General features: G+C 37.2%; 1 protein-coding gene across 5 annotated transcripts in view; it reads right to left on the reverse strand.

Moving 5' to 3' along the window:
• LOC139150540 (serologically defined colon cancer antigen 8 homolog) overlaps positions 1–20,466 on the reverse strand; it is a 68,444-nt gene that overhangs the window by 4,503 nt on the left and 43,475 nt on the right. For all 5 annotated transcript variants that reach the window (XM_070722975.1, XM_070722973.1, XM_070722974.1 and 2 more), the window contains 5 exons: positions 10,796–10,912; positions 7,901–8,029; positions 3,406–3,538; positions 2,351–2,468; positions 877–1,051 (listed from right to left, as the gene is read on the reverse strand). In XM_070722975.1, coding sequence (XP_070579076.1) covers positions 877–1,051; positions 2,351–2,468; positions 3,406–3,538; positions 7,901–8,029; positions 10,796–10,912 — 672 coding nt within the window. The remainder of the gene's footprint in view (positions 1–876; positions 1,052–2,350; positions 2,469–3,405; positions 3,539–7,900; positions 8,030–10,795; positions 10,913–20,466) is intronic.

Below are 20,466 nucleotides of genomic sequence, written 5' to 3' on the forward strand. Positions count from 1 at the left end.
CAATATTTTACCAATTTTTGTGAACTTTTCTGTAAGTGTTTTCATAATTTTGGACCAAATGGATATCACATTTCGTCGGCTATAGTGTTTTACCAAAATTTTTGCAAAAATCAGAAAAACTTGACTGTGGTATATTTTATACAGGTGACAAAAATAGACTTTGGCGCTCAAAGGGTTAAGACATACAGACAGACAGACACACATATATATCAGTACATACGTAGATACAATTACATAAATACATGCATACATACAATTACATGCACATTAACTCTATGAAAAGTATCACAAAACCAAATAGTTACCGAATAAGATCAACAAATTGTTCCAGAGTTTTTTATTTGTTTGCTTCATAATTTTTAACTGCATTTGTATTCATTTTTCAATGGGATATACCTGGAAGGTAATCCTATCTATAACCCCTGATATATCCAACAGGTAACACAATAGCGTTGATCGCGATTTCGGGTTTGTTACTAAATATAGCTGCACGCGTGCGACATTCGGAAAATAAGCTGAAATTCGGACAAATTTTGTCGTTGTATGCGCGGCTGTTGTTGCAGGTGTAGTCTCAGTCATCAATTCATATGAATAAGTGTGATGCTAAATAGCCTTTCTAACACTCGCAGGTTTTATTTTCTTCGTTTATGCGGAAAATGCAGACAAATGTTTATTTATGCATATTAATGAGAGAGAACAGTGATGTCATTTGCGATCAGCGCTATTTTACCAGACTGTTCAATAGCACATTATGCTATACATTATATCTGTATATAGCCAATGGATGCTGAAGTACTACCCACACGGACCATGTGAATAACAAACTAGTATACACCATGTCATGTTGGAGCTCATCCATAAAAACACAAATATTACCTGTTGTGCAGTCAACTGAGCGTGCTTATCCATGTCTTTCAGCTTACTTGTCATGACCTGATGAACCTTGGCATGCTGTACACACTGTGATTCCATTTCTTGATGTTGTTCACTCAGCCTTTCTAACTTCTCAGACAGTATCTTGTTCATGTCTGTAAGTTGCATGTTCTCTGACCTTTGAAGTGAAGTATTTGCAGTTTTAGATTTATTGGAAATACAGAAAATAATACCACAGAAAAAACGGGTAATATTGGGCTATTTCACATGCTAATTTATCATACACTCCCTGTATTCAGTACAGTTTCAAATGCCACGATGACAGGTCTGAAGTTAGTCAGCTAAAAAAGAAATCACATTTAAGTCTTTGAATCATTTCCTGATGATTGCACACTGACATAGTTGAGAAAACTTGATGTTTAGGGGCTGTTCTTAGAAACCGTATTTTATGAATTACACATGAATTTATCCACAAACAAAACCTTAAATTTTTACCTCCCGCTCTAAGACCTATTACATCCCTGAGATGGACATTCCATCAAGAATTATGGTGTAGGGGTCTGACCTTTGGAAGGGCCTGACTGTGTGATGGTCACCAAGAACTGCGAAACCCATATCTAAGTCATATGGCTTTTATCAAATACCATACAGAATACTATTGTGAAAATTATTTTCTACAAAGATTTAAAGATATGAATGAGCACATATCAAAAATTTATTGCCATTAGTTTTGACTGTTCAGAAAAGCGATGGTTGCATCACATAGTCAATTGACGTACAAATTCATGGCATATTTCCGGTAGAACTAACAATGCCATTACGTATATGTGCCAACACTGATGAGGTGGAAATCTAGATCTTGGTTTTGAATGGGTAGTGAGATTCAATAACTGCAGCATGTTTGATTTAAAGGAATATTATGCTTTAGGATGACGTTTGTAATTATTTGTGGTGAAATCATCATACCAGTATGCCAGGAAAATGAACTTTACCGAATTGTAATGTTGCATGACCTCACTCTGATTATCTTCTTTCAGTTCACTTTCTAATCTTTACAAATTTTAGATATTATCTGTAACCTGCTACTGTATAGAAGCACTGATAGAAACATTACATCTATGGTGCTAACTTCACATTTGACTTTACCATCAGAATTGAGGATATGGTTCATATCCCATGATGCTTTAATAGCTTCTCGTCTATTTATAGACAGAGGAGCTATTAGAATTGAAAACCAGTATGGTCCTGTCAACTTCTACTTCCGTCTGTCAAAATCCGGTGACGTCATGGCATTGTGACGGGTCATATCATTAACTGGTTGGGGTGTTCATGGTTAGGGTTGAGGTGTAGAAGAACGATTTTGAACTGCGACAAAAAATCAAAAGGGACTTAGCCACAGCGTTAAGCCTTTCTCCAAGATTAAGCCTTTCTCCGAGGTTACTTTACAAGAGACATTGAAAAATTTTTATGGACTTACTTGTATTTTTCTGTGATTTTCTCCAACTCCTGTGTTAACTTAAGGCACTCTTCTTTCAATTTACAAATCAATGATTTCTGGGAATTAACCATGGTTTCCAACTCATTTTCATTGAAAGCTGGAAGACAAAAATCATTGTCATGAACAATATGATATACCTTTTTCAGATCAATAATTGCAGTTTTTAAAATAAAAGTGAGATGTATAAGTTACTAGTTTCGGTCATTCTATGGATCTATCCTTTGTGCAATATAAGCACACAGAATTTTCTCTGATGAAACGCACAATGTACATTTATATCATGTTTTGTCTGAATTCAGCCATCTGATTGGCTAGCACAATCCTGCCATCTGATAGGCTATGACAAGGGTTTACATTCTGAACTGGAAGACTATGGCCCTGGACAAAAAATACAACAACAACGAAAACTAAGCATTTGATTGACAGTGAAAATGTCATCTGCCTAATGTTTGTAAACTTTTAATGAGTTTGACATTCAACTCTTGCACCACAGTAGTTCAACAAAGCCGCTGACAAAGAACTTGTTCATGCAGTGATACAGAAATAGATAAAGTCGGTTTAGGAAAAGAAAAAACTGCTAGTGTGTGATCGAGAGTATTTCCATGAGCATGCACAACTCTTAACTTACATTCAAACCCATAGGCTCCTGACAAACCATGACGTACTATCCCCTGCCCTACTGTTGAAGTAGCAATGGTAACTGCATGCCCTGATATTTTGTCACACTATGAATAGGTTGAAACATGGCATGCTCTGATATTTGGTAAAGGATATCAGACATCTTGGGGAAATTTGCAAAGTAAGCACTAGTGAAATAATCACCTTGCTTCACTTAATATTTCTTTTTATCAAAAAACAAAAATTTTTGCCCAAGAAATCTTATATCTGCTGCCAAACACTCTTGAAATATGGACCAGAGCTCTTTTCATGGAAATTTTATCATCATCATTTGAACAAGTCAGCAACTTAGTAATCACAGAAAAAACAAGGTCTTGAACCTAAAAATGACAGGTCCTAAAATGATAACAACATACAGTGTTTTGTTTCAAGTTCTTCTATAACATTTATGAGTTCCTCCTCTCTTTGCTGGGCTTTGTTTGATATAATGCGTAGCTTATCATTCCTGGAGCTATGAAGTTTTTCCAGGGTTACTTGTAATGAGTATACCTGTCAATAAAAGTAGAAAAAAGTAACAATTACGGATTCATTTTCACTTAAGTTTTACAAAAGGTTGCAATGATTGCTTTTATTGATTGCCAACTTTTATGTTTCCATTGGGATATCACGAACATTTGAAAATAAAAGCCATAATTCTAAATAAAAATTTACATGTTCAGTTCTGCAATCAACTTGCTAATTGGCGATTTACTTATTCTGGTTTCCTATTATTCTTGCTTTGGTGACATACACATAACACAAGAGCCAAACACGTACACCAAAAACTCATGTGCAAAGCACATTTTAAAGCAATCAGACACATGTTTAAAGCCTGAAACCAGTCAGTAACTCACTGATTCCAGATAACATCTAACTATGGTCCCTCTGTGGTCTGTCAGACATTCACATACATCTATCAATCTCTAATGCAATCTGAGAGGCACCAGGAAGGAGAAATTAATCAGACATCAGAATTGTAGATTTCATTGTGAAGAAAACAATTTTACCAGTCTAATGTGTCCATCATAACTTTTTGATAATTGATAATTTGATATTTGTTAGTTTTTCACGTTTAATTAAATTCATTTGCATATTTTTGGAACATGTATGTTCATTGAACAACTCCCATATACATCAAACGATACATGACAAATCAAACACCAGCGAAAAATGTCCAGTACATTAGCATTTTTTCCAGTCAATGGATGGATTTACATATATAACTCCCACCTAATACAAAATGTGCCAGGTTGTTACAATATTGCACAAGGTAGTGACAGTGCAGTTTCATCCCTGTCTTTATCTCAAAGTGGATTACTTATTACAACTTTCAAAGTACAAAATGTAGAAATTCTGCTACCTCTTCTGAAGCCTACCTAGAGGTAAAGATGGATGGCATTACTCAACAGGTCCAACAGACTGAGAAAATATTTCGTTAATATGTGCACTCTGACACAAATATCTGCCAAATGAGGATTTCTAATTTTAATGGATTTTCATCGTGAGAAAAAGTATTCCCATAATGAAAGCACTGCATTATCTGAGAGAGAATCTGCTGGGAATAAAACCTATGTTTACTGCTGCTACCAAATAACCGCAGAATACTGTATATGTAGACTTGGTCCAAGTCTGTGAATCTGTTAACAAAATAATTTAGTGAATGTAGTGCAGTCGAGGAACCGTGACTGATTTTTTTTCTGACTGCAATATTGCTAGATTCACAGACTTGGTCAATTTGTAGCATTTTCATTGCTATGAATTATTAATGAAATAACATAGGATGACATCATGGTGATTTGCATAACGGGAGGAGTAACAAGTGACTGCATGTCCCTATGCATTAAACTCATGAGGCTGTTGTTGATGATGTTGCCCAATAATGACAACTAAAAACTTTTCTACTGCATAATGTCCTATATGATCACCTAAACGAAAATGTTAAAGTACCACCTCGATTGTGTTACCAAAAATGCAAAACAATGTCTGAGGTACAAGTGTTACAAAAGCTGATAACAGATGTCAGCTGTACAAAGAGGAGGAAAAGACACATTCTTGCAAGGAAATTGAATTTGTCCTTGGTGAAAGTCTTGATCCTTTCATGCAGATGCACATGATCTGCTGATCATTCAGCAACAAGGCTTTTGAAAAATCTATATTAATTCTGACAGCATTTCCAATGGATGAAATCCAACATTGTTTGAACAAACAAATTACTAACCAACCAATTCATTCTGGAGCCTATTGTCTGATTTGTTGCCACGTTTTTAAATCAGAGTTGAAGCTGCTGTGTATGGAAATCCGGTCACGACATGCGACATGCGACCTGCGACTTCAAAACTGCGACCTGCGTTTTTAGTCAATCTGCAACCTGCGACTTCCGGGTGCTCTGGCCTAGCTGCCACCTGCGAGTTTGAAACTGCGACCTGCGAAATCACGACCTGATCCATGATTTTAGGTATTTTGGTGTTTATTGAGAGTATGAAAAGCAGTCACATGTAATATCAGTGATAGGTGGTGTCATTTAGGAAAGAGATGAGCTTCGATGGCACAGCTGTGTTGGCCTACGTGTTGTTCGGTTGCTTTCAAAGTCCGGTTTCAAAGGGACAATGCTCAACTGATCACCGATTTTCATGAATAAAATTTTTTTTGATAGGCCTACTTCAACAAGCGTGTTGTGTACAATATATATGTTGTTTCCTGAAGTGGTGGCTATTTCACAGATCGAAATGCCCTAGTTTAGGCCTAAAGAAGTATTCTTTGGTTGTTGTACTTCGATTCGGTGACCATGCACCCCACCTAGCCCTAGACATTATTTATCTCGCAGTTTGTAAGTTGCAGATCGACTGTGGGCCTGCCTGCGAGATGTAAAGTAAAGTAAAGTAAGCCTTTATTGAAATCGTATCCCAGTTGGGATCTTGATCATAAAGTACAATAAAGGTTTTGCAAAAACAACAATATAAGAGTATATATATATATATATATATATATATATATATATATATATATATATATATATATATATATATATATATATATATATATATATTATATATATATATATATATATATATATATATATATATATATATATATAAATATCTATATATGAGGTCTTTGACTATGATGTACCTGCAACTCAATATAAAGGAAAATGAGGGCAACTCCACAAATCGGCTCTACCAAGTTTGATTAATATTACAATATGGTGAATAAAAGGATCATTGCATTTATTTTGTGCGGAATACATCCCTAGTTTCCATAGTCATGTGATCTGGGTCCCCGGTAAACCGGTTTGTTGATTGAGTGATTCGTCTTAACGGTGTTTCGGAACCAAAAATGGGGTTCCTTCATCACTCGCTCTCTTGTTTTTTATCCCCTCCGCTCGGTTGTGTGATGAAGTCATCTTCGTCCTCGAAGAGGAGAAGTCAGATTCGTTATAACCATACTAGCATCTCTATTTGATGTACAATCACTACTATCAAATTAACATGTGGGAAAACAAAACAATTCGAGCGACTGATGAAGGAACCGTACTCTGGTTCTGAAACACCGTTAAGAGAATCACTCTAACCACGGTCCCTCCACACATAACCGGTTCTTTTCCGGGGGACCCAGATCACATGACCAGGGTCAAAGCACTATCGATTCACCGGCGTCTCGATATGTTTCTCCATATCATTAAACGACATTGATCGATTCAATATACCGCATCACTATCAAAGGTAGAATTAGAAAACGATGTGTAAAGTTGCTCTCATTTTCTTGTAGACGCATGTCGCAGTTGTGAAGTCGCAGGTTACACCTAGGTCTAAAATGCCGAAGTCGCAGGTCGCATGTTTCAAACTTGCAGGACGCAGGTCGCAGTTTTGAAGTCGCAGGTCGCAGGTCGCATGTCGTGACCGGATTTCCATAGCTGTGACTTTTGGTTTCATCTAATACTTTGTCTGATCACCTGATGAACAGAGAGGTCAAATATATGCATGGCTCATTAGCATGCTCTTTCCTCATTTGCTGGACTAAAGAGAGTACTGTAATGATTCTGTATTTGTTTTTAAATCACTCAGTACACAGTTTAGCCACCTAGCCAATGGTAGAACATGCAAAGTTCCCAAGTTGGTGATTCTGTGAGAAGCTTACTGCCAATCATGTTCACTCCATACATGTGCAAGTGCACCGCAAGGTCAGACACAAAGACAATGTAGTTCTTATCATACTGTGATCATCTTACTCAAAGCGTTTCGCACAAAAATATCATCAATGCGATATAACCTGCTCAAAGGACTTTATTTTATATAATCACTGAATTCAACCAAGTCCACTGTCAGAGGGTCAATTGGCATGTTATATGCAAACAAAAGCCAATCGTTTAAGTACAAGTCGATTGAAATACTCAACCTGTAAAGTTATATCATAAGCGTACGTATCAAGCGGGTAATAATATTTGGAGACATGGCAAAGCAAAAAGGCATAGCCTAAAACTGGCAGGCTTGCTGGCCTTCTGTAAAACTTGAAATAATGCCAAAAATGACAATTGATTGGTATACGCAAACACATGTCTTTGAGATCTATCATAGTAGCCTACAGTTCCTGTTGGAGAAAGGACTTGATAGTCTGCATGTTCTTTATAGGAAAAGTATCTACAACCTGCCACCACAAAGAATAGTCTTAACCTTTAAACTACTGAATTTATATGAGTTAATACATGGATACCAGTACACAAGAACATATTGATGGCAAATACTAGTACTCAGTACCTCTACTATATTGATCCCTGACACGCAAAATCTCTTTTAAACAGTATTTGAAAGCTACATCTGAATTCCAAAATTTCTCTGTTTTGTCATGAGATTAGTAACTGCATGTAGCACATACCGTCTTCTCACATGCTGACAAATCTTCTATTGATCTGATGTGCTCATCAGAGGCCCTTGAAGCCTGTTTCTCAGCCACAGAGAGACGCCTCTTCATATCTTTTAACTCTGCTTTCAAACGTATAATGTCCTGACATGATGATAAAGAATAGTAATTCAAGTTGAAGCATGCAGACATAAGAGGATACACTTCCATCTAAGTGATGATACATGGTATTCATGGAATATGTCATGTGTACTCAATATGTTTACTGACATTACATTTTCTCTGTCAGATACACAGAACACAATTGGAACTATTTTGTGATTATTAGATGAACAGTGAAAGTCACAGAATATGCTCTCTAAGAGAGGGTTTACTCAAAGCATTTAGTAATTATCAATTTAAAGTTAAAATGTTAAAATGTTAAGTAGTATAAAAAATTGTAGTATTTAAAGCCATCTGCTATTCAAAAATTGTAAATTTATCCTTTTTGACAATTTTTTAAGGATATTTCATCTCATTGATACACATTCTTGAAAATGTCAAGATTAAAGGTCAAAACTTGATGACTGCTGTATTGTTTAGAGGACCTGGATGCATTTGAAGGTTTCAGGATCATATCTGATTGGCTCTTTACTATTTCAAACAATGTTTAGGGGTCATATCTAAGTGGTCCCTTAAAGAGATTAAGGGACACATCAGGGTGGTCCCCGAAAGTTTCAAGGACTCATGTGGGTGGGCCCTCTCAGTTTCATGGTCACATTAGGACAAAATTCATTCGAACGTTGCGTCGTTTACACAATCGACTTGAAACAATGCAGAGTCTCACAACAATGTGACCCATGACCTTTATTATGTTAATTAGCAAGAACCATATTATTTGGTGTACGATTTGGTGTCTCGCTTAACAAGAAAAGCATCATTGAATACATCTCCAAATTAATCATGAAGACTGTAACATACAACCACAGTATTTTAAACGGTGGGAAAACTTTACAGCATAAAAGAGCAACATGTACCTTACCCGGGACCTTACACAATCGCGCGATGCGCCCTAGGTGTCCCTGTAGATTAAAATGGAATATGCCATCATGCAAATTGTTTACTGTTAAGACCAGCGTCGCGTCGGCTCGCGACAGCATACTTCAACAAGCGAGTACATTGCCATTAATCGTCAAGACGCTCGTTTAAATCGACTGAAGGTTCAGTCACTGCCCAGTTCATCACATTCATGCCAGGGAGAACATGCCTTGTAGATCTCGTCACGTGTTAATACGCAAAGACGTGTTTAGGCGCCGGCCGACCAGTCACACATCGGAGCCATGAGGACGCCTGGTTAAGCCATTACATAATCTTAACTTCGAGGTGCTGAATATTGACGCTTATGTGCAGGAAGTTGGACCAAATCTTTCCAGTAATTCCTCTCCTGTCAGCTTTACCAAGTAATGCTTGTGAATGCACAAGCTGATGAGTGAAGGTCACACCAGGATGGTCCTTGAAAGATTCAGGGTCAAATCTTGGTGGTCCCTGAAAGTTTCAAGGACTCATCTGGGTGGTCCCTGAAAGTTTCAAGGTCACACCAGGATAGTCCTTGAAAGATTTAGGGTCACATCTGGGTGGTCCCTGAAAGTTTCAAGGTCAAGTCAGTGTGGTCTCTAAAAGATTTAGTGTCTCCTAGGAGTGGTCCCTGAAAGCTGCAAAGACATCTCTGCACATTCCCTAAAAATTCCAGACAAAAACTGTTGGTTCCTGCCGTTAATATTTTACGGTTTCAACAGACAGATGATATTGATTAGATTTCTTTGCATCTACCAAAAATAGTTCATTTTTAATAGAAGGGCTGAAATAATTCAGTGATTTTGGGAAAAATTTTCCAGCATTAATTAGGACACTCACAAGAAAAGGGTAGTTTAAATAATCAAATTTACCAGGTCTCATTTCCTTGTATATGAAATAAATAAATGTGCAAGACATTTTCTTAATATCTACCAAATCATTTGAAACAGAGATCACCAAAAAAACATACACTACAGCAGAACTGATTTGGGTAGAGGTAGAAGGCCATTTTCCCATCGAAAATTTAAAATTTTATCATGCATCTTTTGGTGAAAATAGTAAATGCCTACAAATCAACCTCGCAAAGGGAATTTGTATTTTGACCTAAACTAAACAAAATTGACAAATCAGTTACGTTTAATAGGTTCTCCTTTCCTGAGCGTGTGAAAAGCTAGACAAAAATGTAAAATTTGTTCGAGATGTATTTGATGATTGTGCAATTATCAATAATTTATGAAATTTGCTCCCGCCTTCACACAAAAACACTGTTAGATTGATGATTTTTAAATGGATTATAACAAAATGCTCAAGATCTTGTAATCACAAAATAGTTCCAATTGTGTTACAGATGAAGTAAAGGGACAAGACAACTATCTTTGGACTGCCACCCAAATAAAATAAAGTGCATGCAAAGTTGTCTGCTCTTTAAAATGCAACCAAGGAAGGGAGAACACAGGAAAAATAATCTCGTAAAATACTCAGTATAAATACTAAATTCTTTTTTCTCGAAAACTCATTCATATATAGAGAGAATATAGCATCAATTTATATCTTCAGGCTCAAGAATATCTGTGCAATGACTACGATATGAAAACTTTTATGTTAAACTGGCCGCCTGGTAGCTATATATTGGTATCCTATCGTGAAACAAACTATATGCATATACAATTCACTGCAGACTGTACTTGGGCTAATAATGAACAAATTAGGCAGAGGCATATCTGTAGCTCTGGACATTTACCATTTTGTTGCAAAATGTCTTTGTCAACAGGAACAATAATGTACATATGGAACATTGCATGCTACAACAGAATTCGTATTGCCTTAATTGCATAATACCATTTATCTTTGTCACACCTGTTCCCTTTCTCTAGCTTCCCAAAGGGCCTTATTCTGATAATTTCTCAACTGTCTTAACGCTTCATCTCTCTGTGCTATTGCTGTTGCGTTGCTGAGCTTGATATCAGTAGTTTTCTGCAAGACAATCAGAGGTATAAAAATACTGTCAAGGACACTATGTGCTCACATTCGGTTTGAATTGGTCCACTCAAGAAATATGTAAACCAGAAAAAGAGGAATGACAAAAGCAAATCAAAGTGAGACTTGGGTGGACATCGTGGCCAATGGGTATGTGTGAAGATAGTGCAGTGGAAAATAAAATTTAATGCAACGAAACACTGAATGCAGTCATTCTTTGGGAACAAATATTTTAATGACATATCAAGAACGAACAAAAGTAATTGACCAGTTAACAAAGCTCTTCATGTGATTATAGGGCTATTTATACTTGTCGATGTTTGATGATATGATGGAAAGGAACACAAAAACAACTAACTTAAACAATCATTATATAAAACTGCGAATAAACCTCAATAGCAACAAAATTCCAAGCAAAACATTACACTATGGTTCAGGGTGTTAATTTACAAAGTTCACTCAAAATGTACTTTGAAAACGACAGTATTTTGACAGCCGTACCAGCAGCTACTTACTAAAGTCTGTTGAAAAAGAGTACTTAATATCGATGTTTTTCAGGTCAATAAGTGATTGAATAAAAAAAATGTGTCATGAAACGGTAAAACAACAACTGATAAATAAGTAATTTTTCTCAAGAGTGACTTGAAACGCCTCGCCTGAAAGAAAATTTCATCCCGTTCCACATGCAGAAACTGGCTGCGTTTTCGAGCGCCGCAGCTATGAACAATGATAGGTCTGGGGAATCCCCATGAAAATCACTCACACTTGTCCAAAACATTGATCGTTCGCTTTTGAGCTGCATGATTCAGCTTGTCGAAAATATTTTCATTCGTAGATAATGAATTAAATTTCTTACTTTTTCTTTCGTTTGTTAATTAAAAGTCATTTTAATGTTTTTAGATTCTTTAAAAAAATTCACAACCCGCTAAAAAAGTGACTATTTGGCCAAAATTCAAACGAAAAACACGAAAATAACGCTTGAATCATGGGCTATTTATATATGAATACTTTCAGTCTCTTTACGCTTACGCTCAAATGCGATAGAACGCTGTGTATATATACACAGGCTCAGTGGGCTAAAAATAGAGATTTGAAAACATGGCGGCCACTCCATGATGTACACAGTAAATCTTAATGAATTGGACGTAGTTGTTTTTCAAGTACATGATTACAATCGTGCACTGGGAAAAGATCAATGCGATAGAATGCTGTGTATACACAGGCTCAGCAGAGGGCTAAAAATAGCGAGTTGAAAACATGGTGGCCACTCTCACTGATGCACGATTTTTGCATCAAAATTTTTCACTCATCGTTGTTTGTATGACTTTGAAACTCCAGGAAACGATTGAGAAGAAAGGGTTACCATGAAGTATTGAGGTATTTGCTGATAATTTGCCAAATTATATAAAACGAGAAAAAATGCTTTGAAAATTCCAACACTCTTACACACTGAGCACTTTCAGAAGCCGTAGCATGTTCGTACTTAGTTCGTCAGACATGTGACTCGGAACATAAGAATTTCCAAAACAACACTTGATACATTTATTTTATTCCAAAAATGATCACACACATATATCAGTATTCATGATGTGGTTTTCATGATGTACACAGTAAATCTTAATGAATTGGACGCAGTTCTTTTTCAAGTACATGATTACAATCGTGCACGGGGAAAAGATGATATAGGAGCACAGGGACTTTGATAGCAGCAACAAGGACGGTATCAGATCCAAAGTTCAGATAATTCTCACCGCTAGATGGCGCTATACAAAAAATTTCGTTACTCATACTTGGCACGTTTTTTACCAGTATATGTATATCCAAATTTGAGCCTTAATGAGCATTTAATCAATAAGCCACACACACCAAAATCTAATCAGATCTAGATCTTATCATAACAATGCTACATACCAAATTTCATACAATTGGACTCAGGGGTTCTCAAGTTATGAGTGGAACAAAATCTGTCTACGGACGGACAGATGGACGACAGATGGACACACACACAGAAATTGTGGCAACATGGGACACCTTTGGCGCTTTGCGCCACGGTGTCCAATAAGGTCTCCAACTTAGGTACTGGAGGTCATCTTTAGGAACATGCATATCAACTTCTATAGCAATGGGACAAGCAGATCGTAAATACATAAGCAAATTTCATAAAAAATTAGCATGAGAAGGCTTAAAAGAAAATTTAGGAGTGGGGAAAAATGTACAAGGGATCTGGTTAAAGGTCTGGTGAAATGCCCATGTTGCAAAATCACAAAATACAGTTGATGGTCTATAAAACAGTCACATTGATTTCTTTTTTCGTTTAGCACACGTGATTATGACATATGGCAAAAGAAAAATGCAATGTGGGTATGTCCCCCAAGCCTCTCCAGTCGACTTTTTTCGGCTTTCCGAAGTTTGCCCGATGTCGTATCTCATAACGGGAAGTAAAGTATTTCACACCTCTATAAGCTCCCCACGGGGGGTAACTTCTAGGATTTCCGCTTACATGATCAGAACAGTTATCTTGTTCACATTGGCAACCCAACTGAAATTTGGGCCGACGCAAAATAAATGTCCTTTTGGGATTAAATTTGGTCCGTGTCCACACCTACCAGTACCAAAATTAGGGCCGACGTAACTTTACCTTCCTTTGTGACCTCTGACCTGTCAAAGTTCAAAATGGCGCATTTGAATATGGCACGCTGTTTCTACTGTTCATGATTTTCCTGTGTTTTTACGCACAAGAAGGGCAAATATGACTACCACTCACCCTTTTAATCATCGGAGAGATCTTCACTATTTATTGGATGAGCATATGGTATATATAAGACCGCGTTGGAGAAATAACAAGTGCGCGGCATTTTTGACATGCCTCTCTAGTCTATTACGTGCACTGTGGAATCGAATGACATGGTCTCGTTTGCGGAACAAAGGTTGGTGGGAAGTTCTGCGTACATGGGATGATATTAAAATGTAAAGACTGGATTGAAAACTTTCAATAGGTGTAAACTTTAGTTTCAAACGTCGTTTGTTTTGTGCGAATAGGGTGACTAGTTCAACTTCGATCCATGGCGGAGGCCTGGTCAACTGGGACCAGGGCCGACGTAACGTGTCCACACTGGCGATTTGCGTCGGACCAAATTTTGCGTCGGCCCTGAGTCGGCCCTGAACCCCCCCTTCTAACCAGGACCAAACTGAGTCGGCCCAGGGCCGACTCAGCGTGTCCACATTGGTTTTTTACGTCGGCCCCGGCCCAGGTCCGGACCTGGGCCGACGCAAAGTCGTCAATCTGAACATGCCAAGTGTCCTCCTTCACTATGGGAAGACGTTGTTCTTTTGGTGGCTGTGACAGCGGCAAGAACGTGAACGGCTCAACTGTAAACTTTTTCAAGTTCCCGTCAAGTGTTGAGTCAATGAGTGTTTGAACCATTATGTGCTTGTCTCTTCTGGTTCTTACGATCAGCTGAGCCTGCCTCGCTACTCGCTACACAGAAGGTTGGGAACGCGATGCAAATCAGCTGCATGAACACCAACACTGAACGTTGAGACTACCATTAAAACGAACAACAATACGGAATGTAGAGATCGTGATACAAATCATGGAGGTAGAGTCCTCAATGATACAAATCGACAGCAACACAGAACACGTCGTTGGGACGGCAATTAAAATGAAGAACAACATGGAATACCGGACTACGAGGATCGCCATGCGAATCGACCGCAACATGGATCTAGACCGCAATGCAAATCAACAGCAACACCGAACCTTGTGGCCTCGATTTAAATGCGTATGTCTGCTATGTATAGTAAAAGTTTCAATTCTAGCGAGCAAGCGTTCCTATCCCTGCTGGACACTAGACAAAATGACGTCAAATTTATTTCGAGGGCTCGATTGTGTGTGCGCATTTCAATTCTCGCAAGAGCCATTTTGTACACTAGACTACATGATGTCAAATCTCTCGCGATACTTGGCTTGATTGCAAATGCGTACCATGGAAAGGAAGCAATAATACGGAAGTAGATACAGTTTTTGCGAATCGCCGAGAGAGAAGCCCAGATCAACAAAAGACTAAAAAAAGCCACGTTTTTTCTTTATTTTGCCATATTTTTAAAACAAAAATCAGTTTCACCACTGTGGCGAATTAGGATCGATTTTTTCGCCACTTCGGATTTCGATTCGCATTGGCGAACGTGGCGAATGGGCAGCGCGAACACTGTTTTGTTAGCGGATACCGGGCAGAGATAAGGCAGCGTGGGACCGCTATTCAATGTAAATGAACAGATCTGTGACATCACAGATGGCCAACCATGATCCAAGCTGAGGGCGTGACCTGAGTCGCAAAATGACCTGATGAAAGCTGCGCACAGAAATATAAAAAAACAAGTCATCGTTGATGACACAATCCCCACTTGTTAATAATGGGTACTTTGATTACATGTCCTCAGAGAGGATAGAGTCCTCTTCATTAATTAGGTCTGTGATAAAAATACTTTGATACAGATGGCGCTCAATGGCCAAGAATGAGTTCCATGGTGATGAAAACATAAAACCAATGTAGGCCACCATCCTAAAATGAGTCAACTAGGAATTAATCACCAGGATGTTGCAAAACATTTTTGCATACAATTCTAACACTTAACAGATTATCACTGGTACCATATTTCATAAAGTTTGATGCAGTATTTACAACACTATGAGATCAACATCTGTATCAAGTTTCATCACATTTGACGTGGTATTAATTTGTGGCTATATCACCCTAATTAGGAAAGTTCATTACTTATGCAATTACAAATTAATTAAAATGACACTGATAAATGTCTTTTTCAATGTTAAAGCAATGTGAGCTTAACATCGGTTAACATCTGTATAAAGTTTCATGAATTTGATGCAGTACATATTTCTTGACATATCAGCCTACTTACGAAACTTCAATAATTGACATGTTACTGCTCCATGACGTGAAACAAATTGACGAGCATATGTATGAAATAGGTCAATGTCAACTTTGAATGATACTGGTGGAAATATGTCTGAGTTATGGCTCTGTACATGAAAACATCGTAATAAAATGGCTGCCTAGCAACCATATTGGATCGTATCACATAAAAAATCGACGTACATATGTATGACATAGGTCAATGTCCTTGTACCAACTTTGAATAAAATCAGTTGAGATATGCCTGAGTTATGCCTCTGTATATGAAAAAATCGTAACAAAATGACCACACAGCAGCCATATTGGATCGTATCACAAAACAAATTGACGTGCATATCTATGACATTGGTCAATGTCCTTGTACCAACTTTGAATAAAATCGGTTGAGATATGCCTGAGTTATGCCTCTGTATATGGAAAAATGTTAATAAAATGGCCGCCTAGCGGCCATATTGGATTGTATCACAAAACAAATCGACGTGCATATCTATGAAATTGGTCAATATCCTTGTAGCAATGTTGAATAAAATCGGTTGAAACATGTCTGAGTTGTGGCTCTGTACATGAAAAAATCATAATAAAATGGCCGCCTGGCGGCCATATTGGATCGTATCACAAAACAAATCGACGTGCATCTGTATGACACATGAAGTAATCCTTGTACTAAGTTTGAATGAAATCGCTTCTTGCATCTCTGAGATATCTGTGTGAACGGACGGACGGACGGACGCACACACGCACGCACGCATGCACGCACGGACGCACGCACGGACATGACCAAACCTATAAGTCCCCCCGGACGGTGTCCGTGGGGACTAATTAACACTCGCGCGTACTTTTAGGTTGCAATTCTGTTGCCAGTGTAATAGTATTGCCCCCTGGAAGATATTCAGTTACAAGAACGGGACCATTTCACCAGACCTTTAAAAAGTAATGCTACCTCATCAATCTTCTAGACCCTACCCCTCATGAACATCAAATGTTCCACCCCATAGTATTACATAAGGCCAGATGGCAGGAAATGTATTTACAACCTTGGGGATTTTTTAATTAATGCTATGAGTGCTATCATTTGAATGTAAACAGCACTTAAGTTAGTTACAGATAGTGAAATGCCTTCCACTGTGGGGGTGAATACGACATCTGGAATTATCCTGGATCCAATTCCTCAACAGTTCTTGTGTGTCTTACATGGAAAAGTTGTAAAAATTGGTCCGCAATGAAAAAAATTCACCTCAGCTTTCCTACAAATTGTTACCAAATATGACAAATTTATGTTAACACCCTTCGAAATTGTCTCACAACATATCCTGCGTTGGTGTAGGTCATTTAAGGTCACAAACTGAGAAAATTACCTAAAATATACAAATTTGGGGGTTTTCCAACACTTTGAGCAGCAAATTTATCTAATAACATCCCTCGGGACTTTTATACCAAATTACAAAGCTACCAGACAAGTTATTTTGAGAACAAGTTTTCTTGACCAAAAACGACAAAATTGTCTTAAAAATACAAATTTGTATATTTCAGGACTTCAACATATCTAACTATTACCGTACTTGTCCGAGTATAAGCCCCCAGTTCGGCAACACTAAACAGCGGTAAAACTAGGGGAGGGGCTTATACTCGAGCAACCCCATGTTATCTGGCATGGACGCTTAATTTATGCTAATTTTATGCACGATTTTTTCAACACCACTCGATATTTCTATCGCTTTCAAAATCGACTTACACATCCAAAGAAATTGATTGTACAATCTCTGAATACAGAAGTGACATTTTGGTAAAATTTCAGAGTTGAAAAAAAAACCAAACTTGAAACGAAGAAGTCATGTATGCTGCTGATCAACAGTAATGAACAGGCATGCCTACACGGAAAGGCAACTCAATATTCCAGTGTCAAACTGTCTACATCTTGTGAAAACAACAACATAGCAGTGAAAATTGTAATAGTCACCAGGAAAAGTCTTCACAAATGAAAGGATAATTGCTTCAAACAAAAGAAACTGCATGTTTCAAGCATGAAAACATCATGGCCGTGAATGAAAATAAACAATAGCGGACGTGAGTGAGACTATTCTATTTAGGCGACGGGGGGTTAGCAGGGTCACAGAATCAAGAAAGTACTTGAAATATGTGTCATTTTCCTTACAATGCTGTCAAGGGAACTCCAGTTTCCCATTGTTTTAACATCTTTTAATAGTTTCTTTATTATCTAAAAGTAATTTTATTTGTGAAGACTTTTCCTGGTGACTATTACAACCTAACCTTTCCGTATTTGAGTTACACTAGAGTAGGGGCTTATACACGGATGTAATGCATTTTCTAAAATCCTCTGAAATCAGTAGGGGGGCTTATACACGAGCAGGGGCTTATACTCGGACGAGTATGGTATCATCTCTGTAGATCTGTGTACCAAAGATAAAGCTGTCTGTCCAATGGCTTTAAAAAGAAAATATTTTTGAAGATTTTTTGACCAAAAATGACAAAAACAGTGACAATGTTACTGTTTGCTCCCATATAGTTATCAAAACAAGCCAACAATTGTATGAAACATGGACATACATACAGACAGACTGACATACACAGGCTGGCACAGAGTGATGACATTGGCCCTCAAGTGTGCCTTGGCCCATGGAGAATGATAAAGATATAACAAACAGCTGAATGTAATGATAAAAGAGTTAAATATAGGCGAGCAGGCACTCAGGGTGAATACGTTACAGCAATTTGATTAGTTTCTTTTCCTTTTCTACTTCTGTGATAATTTTTAAGACAATCAATCTGCAACGCAGCTTATGTATTGACAAATATGTTATCTTTTACAAGCACACAGCAAACTGTTCTTGATTTTTCATTTACAATATTTGACATAGACTGAAATACATAACATGCAACCAATGTTTACATTTTGCCCATACACTAGATACATGGAGAGATTTCAACATACAATCATTAACTCCGAAACCCTACAGGGAAAAAGTAAACATTGTTTTCTTCCAGAACAACTGGTGCATCCACATATGGAACAACTTACAAACTTAACCAATTACACAAGAATGATGACACAAAAGAGATTAAGTTAAGAAATTTAACTGTGGTGAACTTGACTATTCCTTTCAAATCCCTACCTAACTTGACATCTTAAACTAAAATACACTGCATGGTTAATTGTGCACAAAAATACATCCGGGTGGACCATTTGATAAGGGTCAGTGTCTGGGAGGTCGATGAGGTACATTATCTTTTTTATCCGATCCATTTTCCCCCACTCTCCCACCTTTTTTTTGTCAAACCTTCTCTGGCTGAATTTTTTTTGGCATTTGTTTGGAATTTTTTCAAAATCTGCCAGGATTTTTTTACCGCATTTCAGCATCAAATACAGTTTACCATATCAAATGCTTACTAAATCACCACATTATATACTCTTAGTTCCAGTAGGTATAAAATTACAAAAAAAAATCTTAAAAATACAAAATGAACGATATCCCAGTAAAACTGACAGTTTCGCAAAGTTGCCCCCAAAATTCAAAATTTCCGATTTCAACTTAATTTCAATATATCTTATTAACAAAAACCCTAAGAACCGGTTTACTAAATATCAAAGTAATCAGACTGGTAAATTTTGAGAAACAAAATTTTTGACAAAAATGAGAAAAATTGCCCCTAAAAATACAAATTTGCAGATTTCATCCTAATTTTAAATATATCTAATTAACATAAACCCTAGGAACCTGTACACTAGATATCAAAGCTACCAGATCAGAAGTTTTAGGAGAAAAAATTTTTGACCAAAAAAGGCAAAAATTGCCCCAAAAATAAAAATAAATTGCCAGTTTCAACATACCTTCAATACATTATATTGAGATTAATCTTAGATACCTGTATACCAAATATCAAAGCTATCAAATCAGTAGTTTTTGGATAAAAATTTTTTTTATCAAAAATTGGGAAAATTGCCCCAAAATTACAAATATGACAATATCAATACAATTTGTACAAGCATGACTGAGGTCATCCTGAGGAACATGAATATTAAGTTTCATAGCAATCAGACGAGTGATTTCGGAGAACAAGATTTTTTTACTTAAAAAGGAAAAAATACCCTAAAAATACAAACATGCAAATTTCATTCCAATTTTCGCACACATAATTTAGAATACCTAAAAAAATCTGCATACAAAGTTTCAACCAAATCTGACCAATGCTTACTGAGTTTTAGCCATTTGCAGGATTTTTCCTTTTTTTCCCCTCATTTGCATATTTTTTGCACTGACATGTTCATTTGAACAATTCACATCTCGACCCCTAGGTGCACCTGTACACTAAATACTAAGATAGTAGGTGCTATGGTTTAGGAGTTTTTGATGTGGACGGACATACATACATACGTACATACATACAGATGACATTTTTCCACCTTATAAGAATACCTCCCATTTGCATATATACATATGCATATATGGGAGCTAAAAATGGTTCAAGTGAGAACCCGGAAAATTATAGAGGTATATCTTTACTTAACATATTTAGCAAAATCTTTACATCTATACTTAATACTTGTTTAACTTTTTGGTCGGAAGCTCACAGTAAGACTGATGAAGCGCAGGCTGGATT

Source organism: Ptychodera flava, chromosome 14, assembly GCF_041260155.1.
Source record: "Ptychodera flava strain L36383 chromosome 14, AS_Pfla_20210202, whole genome shotgun sequence".
Classification (NCBI taxonomy): domain Eukaryota; kingdom Metazoa; phylum Hemichordata; class Enteropneusta; family Ptychoderidae; genus Ptychodera; species Ptychodera flava.